General features: G+C 43.3%; 1 protein-coding gene across 1 annotated transcript in view; it reads right to left on the bottom strand.

The window, feature by feature from the left end:
- Positions 1–12,330, bottom strand: part of LOC133377962 (uncharacterized) — a 60,101-nt gene that overhangs the window by 41,472 nt on the left and 6,299 nt on the right. Inside the window, exons 2-5 of the mRNA XM_061612749.1 lie at positions 10,811–11,049; positions 7,953–8,075; positions 3,393–3,449; positions 1,696–1,821 (exon numbers count right to left, since the gene is read on the bottom strand). Coding sequence (XP_061468733.1) covers positions 1,696–1,821; positions 3,393–3,449; positions 7,953–8,075; positions 10,811–11,038 — 534 coding nt within the window. The 5' untranslated portion in view covers positions 11,039–11,049. The remainder of the gene's footprint in view (positions 1–1,695; positions 1,822–3,392; positions 3,450–7,952; positions 8,076–10,810; positions 11,050–12,330) is intronic.

The following is a 12,330-nucleotide window of genomic DNA, read 5'->3' as shown; positions in this document are numbered from 1 at the left end:
TTGAGAGGGTGGTGGCCTACTAGCTGCAGGTATGCCTGGAGGAAGCAGATTAGATCCATTCCAGTCTGGTTTCCAGCCTTGGTGGCCCTGACTGATTACCTTTATTAGAGACAGAGGCAATGCAACCCTCTTCGTTCTCCTTGATCTCTCAGTGGCTTTTGAAACCATTGACCATGGTGTTCACCTGAAGCGACTGAAGGAGGTGGCAGTTGGAGGTACTGTATTATAGTGGTTCTTCTCCCACCTGCAGGACCACTACCAGAAAGTAGTACTAGGAGATTGTTGCATTGTTTGGGGGCTATTGGGTCCCACAAGGGCTTATTCTGTCTCCCATGCTATTTAACATTTATATGAAACTTGGGAAATGTCATCCAGGGATTTGGAGCATGGTGCTATCAGTATGCTGATGACACACAACTCTATCTCCCCATTCCATCTGACTCAGGAGAGTCTGTGAAGGTATTGGACCAGTGTCTAGAGGCAGTGATGGGCAGACTGGGGCCAATTAACTGAGGATGAATCTTGATAAGATAGAAGTGCTGTGAGTAGGTGGTTCCTGTGTCCAGGAATTTGGTGTATGACCTGTTCCATGAAGGGTTGTTCTCCCCCTGAAGGAACAGGTTCATAGCCTGAGAGTACTCCTGGATTCTAACTTGTCACTAGATACCCAAGTGACTTCTGTGGCTTGGAATGCTTATGCCCAGCTCAGGCTGATTCACCAGCTACTGCCATTCCTGGACCAGGATAGCCTGGCCTTAGTTGTCTATCCTTTGGACTACTGTAATATGCTGTATGTAGGGTTGGCCTTGAAGATGGTCTGGAGGCTGCAGCTAGTGCAGAATGTGACTGATAGACTGGTAAGTGAAGCAGCCTTACTTACTTAATTGTTTACAGTCAATGACCAGCCATATAGTGAAGCAGCCTAATGGGACCATGTGTCACTGGTCCTGAAAGCACTGCACTGACTTCCCATAAGCTACCGGGCCCAATTCAAGATGTTAGTGCTAGCATATAAAGCCCTAAATGTTAAGGGACCCAAGTGCCTAAAAGAGCACCTTCCCCAGTATCAACCATCTCGGACCCTACGGTTCACAGGTGAAGCCTTATTGGTGGTGCTACCTCCGGCAGCTGCCTGGTTGGTGTTGACCCGTGACAGGACCTTTTCAGTGGTGGCTTTCCGTTTGTGGAATGCCCTCCCCAGTAAGATGATTGTGTCTCCAACATTCTTGACTTTTAGGAAGAATTTAAAAACATTTGATAGCTATAGGAGATTGTTCCTGGCAACTTGGATATAACTGAACAGAAAAATGTTTTCATCTGCAGCTGGTGATTAATGGTGGCTCAGCTACTAGCTATTTACTGAAAGAAAGCAAATGAGGAATGGGATGGAGATGGGCAGAGCAGACATTTTCTCACCACTCCAGAGCTTGCCAGAATTCCAGGTGTTTAAAGCTTAGGGTGGCTAGGTGAAAAAGAGGACAGGGCTAGCACAGCAAGCTACACCAGCTGAAATTCGCTCATCTGCACAGCTATTAAAGGCGTAGGAGCCCTCTCCTCTTTTTTACCTGGCCACCCTATTAAAGCAATGAATCAAAAAGGGCACACATGGGTACAAGTATTTTAAACTTCACTTGTTGTTCTTCTCGATAGCATTTCCTATAATGTCAACATTTTTCTCGGAATTGGTTCACTTACATGGTGCAAATTCTCTTCCCCAAAAGCCGGATTAAGTTTATTTATAACCAGTTCCGTTAAACATAGAATGATGCCAATTAATGCAATTATAGCACTTGTGATGTTCATTCCCACACAGCATTTCACCTGAAAGACACAATGAATTAGGCTAGCAAAAAGCAGAAGTCTTTTAAAAAGGCAAACAGTCTAATGAAGAGAGTCACACCCAGTCAGTTTGAAGCAAAATACCTATTTGCAAGAAGCCTGAATTCAAACGGCATTGAGGTTTTCATCACAGGAAATGTCAATCTAAAGACCAATCTGAAGCAGTTTAGGGCACCGTGAAGGATTTGTAAACCACACAGTAGCTTCCTATTCTTTGTATTTGTATTTAAAATGTCCCCCAATGAAGAACTGAATACAGCTTTCTGAAGGGGCAGGCAAAACAATTACAATTATAAAAACAGGTAAATCTGTTCCAACCAAAACAGAGCAGTTGAGATTCAACAGAGAGAAAGGTAGGTGGTGTCAGCTTTTCACTGAGACAGCAGTGTCGGTGGGGGTGCAGGTAGGGCTGGAGATTCCTTGGTAATTGCCAGGCCGTAAGTCCTCAGCCGGCAGCCTGGCTATAAATCTGCTAGGCTAGCAAGGAGGAAGCAAGATAAGGGCAGGGGCCATTCCAAGCTTACGTGCCAAGCCAGAAATCCAGAAGAGACAAGGTGGAATTCTCCCTTCCCCCTGCACAACTTTTAAAGATACAGAAGACCTCTTGGTTGCCAGGCCCGGCCTCCAAGAGGTCTTCTGTATCTTTAAAAGTTGTGCAGGGAAAAGGGAGAATTCCACCTTGTGGTTTTTCCCATTACAGTGTTGCAAGAACACCTGCACTTGGCTGACTTTCTCTTCTCCTAAAGATACAGGATCAGGATCAGGCCCTGAGCCTGGCAACCCTAGCTGCAAGTATAGTGCCCACCCACCTCTTTTATATTTAGAGTGGCTGGATGTGATAAGGTGGTTGCAACAACATCTGCTGTTCCCTCCACATGCCTAGTCTGTTCCTAAGACATGCCTAGTCTGTTCCTGAGCTGTGCCTAGTCTACTTCTTCTTCTGTATCCTGAATCATGTGTAGAGGGTGTGATGCTGTGTTCGTGTACTGACTTCTGGAACAGATCTTTGTGTGGAACCCAGTCTTTGAATCTTGAGTCTGCTTCTCTAGTTGAGAGCCAGAACAGTTGTATTCACTAATATATGCATTTCTATGTACACTTGCCCTAGTATATACATTTTATATTACTTGGCTGGTGACGTGCATTGCAAAATTTAGAGAAGAGTGAATGTCAAAGAATTGTTATGTTCCGAGTCATGTATTGTTTTGGAAAGTGTGGTTAAGTAGGTTCATGTTTAAATACAAACTGAATCAGATTTCTCCCCCATTTCTAATCAGGGAGTAAGGTGTTGTTGCCAGATTCTCTGGTTCAAGTCCCATGGTATTAGTACTTTACAGCGAGGGTTGGATGTTTCTGGGATCAAGGCATGGGCTTAATGGAGCTAAAGCTATCCCCTGTTCTAGGTTGGCTGCAGAGCTTGATGAGTACCAGCCACACACACTACTTTGACTCATGATAAACGCACATCTGGATAGTGTAGACTATTCCGAAGGGGAAATTATTTGTTGATTTCTCCAGTAATATAGAAGAGGAAGAAGTGTTATATATCTCACCATGCTGGCATTTGGGTATTTCTCTGTTGACACAGACAGGGATCCAGAAGTAATGAACTATCCAAAGGAAGAAAAGGAAAACATATGTGATTGTTCTCTTAAAACTGACAGAACAATTCTCTCTGGTGCCAGCAACTCAGTAGTGTGGGAGTGATGTCAGATAATAACATAATTTCTCCTTTTAATGACAGAGTAGTTGACTGTTCAAGGAAAATAAGCATTGGCCTTCTATCTAGGTTTATCTCTCCAAAAAATAATCTGACAAGGAGATATATTTATTTTTCATTAAAACGTTTTTGAACTTTTGAATGTGGCTCTGACATAAGAACAGCCCTTCTTTAAAAACCAATTAATTCAAGGGAGAGAGCACCATTGCTTCAAGGGGGTTGTCTGAGTTTTCCTCATGGACGGTGTGTGTGTGGGTCTTATCTCTCTCAAACAAAAGCATTGCCTTTGAGAAGCAAATGAAATTCAAAAAATAGTTCTGCATCCCTTGGGAAAGCTGTCTAGGGAAAGTACGACTCATTCTGGCCACACCATCATTTTGGAGAGGTTTCCATCTAGTTCACCCCTGTAGCCAGCCCTCCCTGTTAGTTGGGGCAGCCACATTTTGAGGCAGGGCTTACTTTTTCTCTTTTTGCTGGTGCATAGCCCCAGGCAATTTTCCCCTTCTCACAGGTGAAGGAGGATATGAGGGCTGGGGGAAGGGAAAGGCAGCTACCTTTCCCTTTTCTCCTCCATCCAGAAAGAGAATTCAGGGCCTGTTTACATGCTCCCAAAATGTGCATCTGCTGCTTTTTGCAAATCCTTTTAATTTGGACTGTTTACTTGACGTTTTACCCAACACACATGCATACTACTGCTTTTGCTTAACTCCGGATTAAATGGATGCGATAAAAACCAGCATTTGCTTTTAAAATCCACACCTGCTTCTACTGTGTATTACCTTTTAAGCGCCCTTTCTGGCTGCGCAGTTTCTTCACCATTAGATCCTCCCTTTTCTCCGCCCCTTTCACTGTCTCGGGGTGTCATTTTGTTTCCTGCGGTTGACAAAGCAACTTCCGGTTGCTCTCGCCTTCCTTTCTCCCGTTTACTCCCGCTTCCCCCCCATACATTTCCTCCCCCGCTCCTTTAAACAAAATCACATTCCCCACCCCTTCATCGAGGGTAGCAGGGCTGGAGCTCGTAAAATTCTTTCCTAAGAGCTGTGGTTTTGGCGCTGTTGTTTACATCTAGCGTGTGTGTGTGCGAGAGAGAGTGTGAGAAAGTGTGTGTGTGGAGGACCTCTTCTGCCTCGTAGCATCCCTCCACTCCCCCCCAAAGCTGGATCTCTCCCCCCCCTCAGACTGATGCATGCACCCTATTCGCAGCCACAGCGAGAGGAGGCTGGTGAAGGTGCCGCCGGGGTCGTCTCCAGAAGCTGGTGCTTGGGGAGCATTACTCGAGTCCCTGGATACTCCAATATGGGGTCCCACAGGGTTCAGTTCTGTCCCCCATGCTCTTTAATATCTATATGAAGCCGCTGGGCGAGGTCATTAGGAGATTTGGAGTGCGTTTCCAGCAATATGCTGATGATACGCAGCTCTACTTCTCCTTTTCATCTTCTTCAGGTGAGGCTGTTAATGTACTAAACCACTGCCTGGCCGCGATAATGGACTGGATGAGAGCTAATAAACTGAGACTCAATCCTGACAAGACTGAGATGCTGTTGGTGGGGGGGCTCTCTGCCCAGATGGTTGATGTCCGACCTGCCCTAGATGAGGTTACACTCCCCCTAAAGGAGCAGGTCCGTAGTTTGGGGGTCTTATTAGATCCGCTCCTGTCACTGGAGGCTCAAGTAGCCTCGGTGGCACGGAATGCGTTCTACCAGCTTCGGCTGGTAGCCCAACTACGACCCTATCTGGATAGGGAGAACCTTGCCACAGTTATCCATGCTCTGGTAACCTCTAGATTGGACTACTGTAATGCACTCTACGTAGGGTTACCTCTGAAGACGGTTCGGAAACTTCAGCTGGTGCAGAATGCTGCGGCCAGAGTTCTTACTGGGACAAAAAAATTTGATCATATAACACCTGTCCTGGCCCAGCTGCACTGGCTACCAATATGTTTCCGGGCCAGATTCAAAGTGTTGGTTCTTACCTATAAAGCCCTTAACGGCATCGGACCGCAATACCTGGCGGAACGCCTCTCCCGCTATGTACCTACCCGGTCGCTGCGCTCGACGTCGAAGGCCCTTCTCCGTGTCCCAACGCATAGGGAGGCACGGAGAACGATAACTAGAGCTAGGGCCTTCTCAGTGGTGGCCCCCGAACTATGGAACGCCCTCCCTGATGAGATACGCCTGGCGCCTTCTTTGCTATCTTTTCGGCGCCAGGTAAAGACCTACCTCTTCGCCCAGGCATTTTAAAAATTTTAAAAATTTTAAAATTTGAATTTAAAATTGAAAATTTTTAATTATGTTTTATTGTGTTTTTGTATTTTAACCTGTTTTATTATGCTGTACACCGCCCTGGGAGCTTATTGCTATAGGGCGGTCTAAAAATGTAATAAAATAAATAAATAATAATAAATAAATAAAGGGGAGCTGCCTTGCCAACTCATCCCAGCATCTGCTCCACTCACAGAGAGCCATAATATTAAACAGTCAATGCTTCCTTTAGTAGCTGCTTGTTTGGGGTTTTTTATGTTTCCCAGAACGCATGCTGAGGCTTGTCCCGGGGTGCCAAAGGCACACCAATCTCATGCAGGGACAGCCTAACAGCCACGGGTGGGAGCGATTCCCTTTCTTTCAAGCACCTATTCCTTCGTTTAAGGAAACACTGCCCCTTCCCCGCCTCCCCAGTTAACATGCTAATGTGCGGGCGCGGCAACAAGGAAACGCTGATAGCAATAAACGCACATGCATGTGAATGCTACAAAGAAAAACAGCCAATTTATTCGTAGCGAGGGCGGATGTATGTGAACTGTCAAAATGGAACGGAATGGAAAAAGCAGCATTTTTAATGTGGATCTGGGGTCCCATGTAAACAGGCCCTCAAATTACAATCCTATATGTGTGTACTCTGAAGTAAGCCCCAATGAGTTCAATGGGGCATTCCCTGATTAGTGAGTATAGTTAGGCAACAAACTTCCAGAATGAAGTGTGTAACAGTTGAGTTAGCAAAAAAATCATTATGAACACCAAGAATTAAATGATCGACACATTTTTGTTTCATAAGAAATAAGCCAAGGATATACAATGAACAATGTCCCAGAAACCTGTTAGAAGGAAAGGCATCTCTACATAGCTATTATACAGGCTGCTTTTCCCCCAGGATCACTTAAGTGATAATAGTATGATTGTAATCATGGAAAAATCCACCCTGAGTCAGGGAAAATCTTAAGTGAGCAAACCTTTGGAGTCCTACTGCATTTTTGGAGGAAGCACCAGAACTGCCTGCCCTATTTTTTATGTACAGTTTTTCCTTAGTCTTAAAATAAGCTGTCATTCTTTAAATGGAGGCTGTTATTTTGCCCCTCAAGGTGTTTCATTGCTGGTGTATTCTACCATATCTTCATGACACAATGATGTGCATTAGTGGTGAATTTATTTTGCTTCAGTTTATTCTGTGATGCTTCCTCAAAGATACCACATTGTTACTGTCTGGAGGGGCAAAAGCAGGACAAAAATAAAGCAGAACATTTGTGGTATAATTTTTTTTATGGGATTTCAGCAGGAAGTTATGGGATATGCACTGCTTGGAAGCGAAGCAGCATGAGAGCCCCAAAACATTTGTAGGCACAAACAGTATTGAAAGCAGAATTATGTGTGACAACTCACATAGCATCAAGGGCACAAATCATGAATGTGCAAAAAAAAAAGGATGTCTGGAGGGGCCTACTATGATGTCACAAATTAAAAAACTGACCCCCTCCCAAAAAAAATGAATGAAGCAAAGCACTGATCTGGATGGGGTGGTGCATCCACTGGCCTCACCCTGCCTACAGGGCTGGGCTACATGTTTAATCAGAACTAACAAAGTCCCTCTCAAAGAAAGAGGAATGTACAAATGTGCCCCGACAGATCCAGGGCCCTGTGAATGTTTGTATGCACATGCATTTATGTGTGTATACACTGAGTCATAGGATGCTTTGCACAAAGATGTATGGCACACTTTTGAAGGATTCATATCAGTGGGGTCCAGAATGCCTATAGTCAAGGGTAAAAGACAGATTTCAAACCCACCACAGCAGTCATTTATTATAGAATTCAAAGGTACAGAATTCACTTCTGCATGAAAGAGTAAATGAGTGCTTTTGCAGACACCACTGGGGCGAAGCTAGACCAGATCCCTCCATTAGTTAATTCCCTTCCTCTTCATAATCTATTCCTGTTCTATTTTATAGAAATGTAATGTGTGTCTGTGTGACAGGAATAATAGCTTGTTTACCATGTATTAGTTTTCAGAAAGTCAGCAGCTGAATAGGAATTTGAACATAGATCTTGTCTCCAAGATCTAAATTCATGACAGTGGACAATGAAACACGATGGTTCTCAAAGGCGAATGCTACACTACTTACAAATAGTCCACCCCAGAATGGATAACCTCCAGTAGCAGCAATAGGGTGGTAGCCGAGATGAAAAAGACAAATGGCAACAGCCCCAAAGCCAATGTGGATCAATCCAATTAAGATCTGGACAGCCTGTGAGAGAAAATTACATAAACAAGATCAAACAGTCCCCTGAGTTCTGATTTGAAAAAAACAGAAGCTGCAAAAATGACTTCAATCTGCTTGCACAGAACATATAGTAAGGAACATTGCAGATTCCTAGATTGCGGGAGAGAAATTCAACGCTAACCCCTGTTTTTCCACTGGCTGACACCATTGATTATATTCATCTTCCCTTCACCAATGCTTCCCTTGGCCCCTTCCTTTTCAGGAAGCAAGGCATTATTTGAAGAAAGTATGCAGGGAAAGAAGACTTGAGGTGCTGCTGTCAAAAGAACAGAACTGCTTATTGGTGTGGGAGTATAACAGCCGTGTTATGTGCGAAAAAAAGTACTGGGAGACCATGGAGGGCATAAATGGTTACTCTGTCCTCCACACCCCCAAAGACCAGTGTAGATGGGAATCTACACTGTCTCAGCTGTCTGGCAGGGCTTTTTGGAGCTTTTTGGAGTGGTGAATGAGCTGTTGTCATCTTAAACCTTTTTTTAAAAAACAACTCCTCATGAACGTTCATCAGCATTTTGGTGTGAATTCCTTCTAATATCCATTTTTGTATGCAATTTTGCATAATATGCACACTCTTGCAAAATGATTTGCCTAATATAAAGCATTGTTGCATGTTATTTTCTTTAACATATGCATTTGTAAGCAGACTTTAACCTAGTATATGCATTTTACACATATTGTTTGGTTGGAGAACTGCACTGCAAAATTCAGAGAAGTGTGGATTTTGAAGGACGGCTGGGTTTTGGTTTGCATAGTATTTCAGAAAGTGCAGCTTAGGTTGTCTCTAAATGCAAACTGAACTGAATTTCTCCCTCACCCTTACTGAAGATCCACCTCTTTACCCTTGCGTTTGACAGTTAAGGTATATTGTTTCATGAGACCCACTTCTTCTGTTGAATCTCTGTTCTGTTTTGGTTGGAACAGATTTACCTGGTTTTATCATCGTAACTGTTTTACTTGCCCTGAGATCTTATTGTAAATGGTGGATAAGAACTCTTGTAAACCCTAAAATGGTTTAGGGTAGTGAGGGGAAGGGTTGAAACTCATTGATAAAGCACACTGATAGAGCATGCAAAAGGTCCCAGGTGAAATCTCTGCTATCTTCAGGTTAGATGCTGTTGGAGGTCACTGATTCATGGGATCGCCATAAGTCGCAATCGACTTGAAGGCATATAACAACAACATCTTCAGGTTGGGCTGGAAAAAAGACTCCTGTCTGAAACCCTGAAGAACTGATGCCAAGTCTGTGTAGGCAACAATGAGCTAAATGAACCAATGGTCTGCCACAGTACGACTTATGTGTATTCCCCTCCAATAGCCAAAATGGCCATCACATTTCTCCATCCCTGAATATGGCAGTGAAACCGGGAGGCCAATTCTGGCTTAGCCCTACCCTCAGCTTTCTCTGACTGTTGATGAAGTACTTTTCAGAATACTCAACATCTAGAGTTTTCAGATGGTAAGTATAATGTGTAACCAGGTTTTAAATGAGTGAAAGGGAACAGAATTCTCAGCCCAACACTCCATCAGGTGTGAGTTTTGCTTGCTTTGTGCTGGAATGCTGATCTTTATTATGAGGTAAATTTCATGCCCCCAGTATGGACTGTTTAAATATATAACCTGTTTTATAGGTGCACTATTTGCTTTCTGGCTGGTCTGGACACATCTTTTTGGATACAATTGCCACGTGAGCCCCATTACTGGGTGTAGGCCAGAGCTTGGAAAAGTTACTTTTTGGAACTACAACTCCCATCAGCCCCAGCCAGCATGGCCACCTGATTGGGCTGATGGGAGTTGTAGTTCAAAAAAGTAACTTTTCCAAGCTCTGGTGTAGGCTTACAAACAGTTCCTTCAGCCTGTTCTAGAACTTTGAGTGTCCTGGACTAATGGATCACATTTCTGTTCCTAGCTAATGGTGGAATATATTTATAATTTAGGGTGATACATTTTTATGCCTCTGCTTTGGGGAGAATGTAAACTGAATGCTTTGGATTGCCATTTGTCAGGGATCTGGCTTATCAGGAATACTCTAAATGTTCCAGTAATTAAATCAGTCAGTCAGTCAGCCAGCCCAAACATTTTTAAATATATCTAACAAATCCCCATTGGATAATATAATAATTTAGGTGCTCTTTTGCTGGGTACTATAATAAATAATAAATAAATAAATATAATTTCTTCGTCGCCTATCTGGCCGATGGCCACTCTAGGCGACTTACAAAATTGTTAAAATACAATTGATAAAATACAATAATACAATATAAAAACAATACATCTGCAGCAACAATATTAAAACTGGGCAGGAGGCATTACAATTATAACAATTAACCCTCCCCGGATACCCCGAAGGCCTGCTGAAAGAGCCAGGTCTTTAAGGCTTTCCGAAACACATTTAGGGAAGAGGCGTGCCGGAGATCTTGTGGGAGGGAGTTCCAAAGAGTGGGGGCCGCCACTGAGAATGCCCTCTCTCTAGTACCCGCCAATCTGGCTGTTTTTGTTGGCGGGATTGAGAGAAGGCCCTGTGTGGCCGATCTTGTCGGGCGGCATAATTGGTGGCGTTGAAGGCGCTCCGTGAGATAATACTATCCTATTGTCCCTGTCCCTGTTGATAAGATTAGTCTTTTTTGCACTGACATAACTTCTGCAGACAAATCACTGATATCCCATATGCCAGAACATGAGCAAATACCAATTTCACTTACCCCTAGAGTCTTGGTTTCTACACAATGAAATTTCTCCATGGCTCCCATCTGAGGGTCCTGCTGAGATTGGTTGCTGGGTCCTCCAAGCTGGTGACCTTCATATTGTACCATCCCTGATTGTTGGATAACAGTACTAGGGATCCCCTGGTCTGCCTGGTTTATGTTGGCATAATGTGAGGGAATTAACACCATGGTTGTATTAGCCATTCTCATTGGATGTGTTGCCATAGGTAAGATGTCTGCAGAAACAATCCATATGTATAGATAAATGAACAATGCCTTCCTCAGTGAAGATGCCATAAGAACATAGGAAGAGCCTCACTGGATCAGACTAAAGGCTCATCTAGTCCAGCATCCTGTTCTCATAGTAGCCAGCCAGATGCTTATGGGAAGCCCAAAAGCAGGACCTGAATGCAACGAAGCTGTCTGCACTTGCGATTCCCAGCAACTTTATTCAGAGATACACTGGCTGTGACAGTGGAGGTAGAACATAGCCACTGATAGTCTTACCCTCCATGGATTTGTCTAATCCTCTTTTAAAGCCATCCAAATTGGTAACCATCACTGCCTCATGTGGGAGCAAATTCCCTAGTTTAATCATGTGTTGTGTGAAGAACTACTTCCTTTTGTCTTTCCTGAAGATCCAACATTCAGATTCAGTGGATGGCCCTGGATAGTAGTATTATGAGAAGGAGAAAAACTTCTATCTACCTTCTCTACACTACGCATAACTTTATACACCTCTATGATGTTCCCCAGCTTACTCACCCCTTTTCTAATCTAAAAAGCCCCAAATGTTATAACCTTTCCTCCTAAGGGAGTTGTGCTAGCCCCTTGACCATTTTAGTTGTGCTTTTCTCTTTTTTAATTGATATATATACACAAATAAAAGAATTACTATATTAAAAGTAGATATACATATTACATAATCAAGAATTGTAAACAAACTTGGACTTCCGGGAAGGGTGACTTAGCCTGTGCCTGCTTTTGAGACGGGCTCCTGCCTCAAAAGAAGCTTATTCAGATATATCAGTCAGTTTTTTCTTTTTTTTTTGACTGATTAAACTTCTCCCGGGTAGGGAGAAACGAAGAGATTAACCTCAAAGCCTATTTTTGTTGGGACGACCAGATCTCATTAATTTATGGGACGAGGTCCAGCCGACGAAGGTGGGACGGATTTTTAACAGCAAGCTCTATCTGATAAAGCGAACGTTCACCTTATCTTCTAAGAGAGAACGCACTAACAGGCAAGCACCCTTCTTTCTATATTTTTCTTTTACTTGACTTAAATTGTTGCTGTTTAAAAGAGATTTGCCAGATTGATCAGTTTTTGACATCTCACTGGGGAGCCATAACTTCTCTCTGCTACGCACTAATTAATAGCTTATCTCTGTTTTTGTTGCAAAAAGCTGTCCTGGATTTGCATTCTAAAGATATACACAGAAGAGGGATTTCTATTCCAGATTTTTATTTTGAAAAATATTATACTGTTTTGAGACTACTCTCTTTTTGGTCTATTT

The sequence above is a fragment of the Rhineura floridana genome, chromosome 2 (assembly GCF_030035675.1).
Source record: "Rhineura floridana isolate rRhiFlo1 chromosome 2, rRhiFlo1.hap2, whole genome shotgun sequence".
NCBI classification, from domain to species: domain Eukaryota; kingdom Metazoa; phylum Chordata; class Lepidosauria; order Squamata; family Rhineuridae; genus Rhineura; species Rhineura floridana.
The sequence above is the reverse complement of the archived record's forward strand: the minus strand, read 5'-3'. Positions and strand labels throughout refer to the sequence as shown.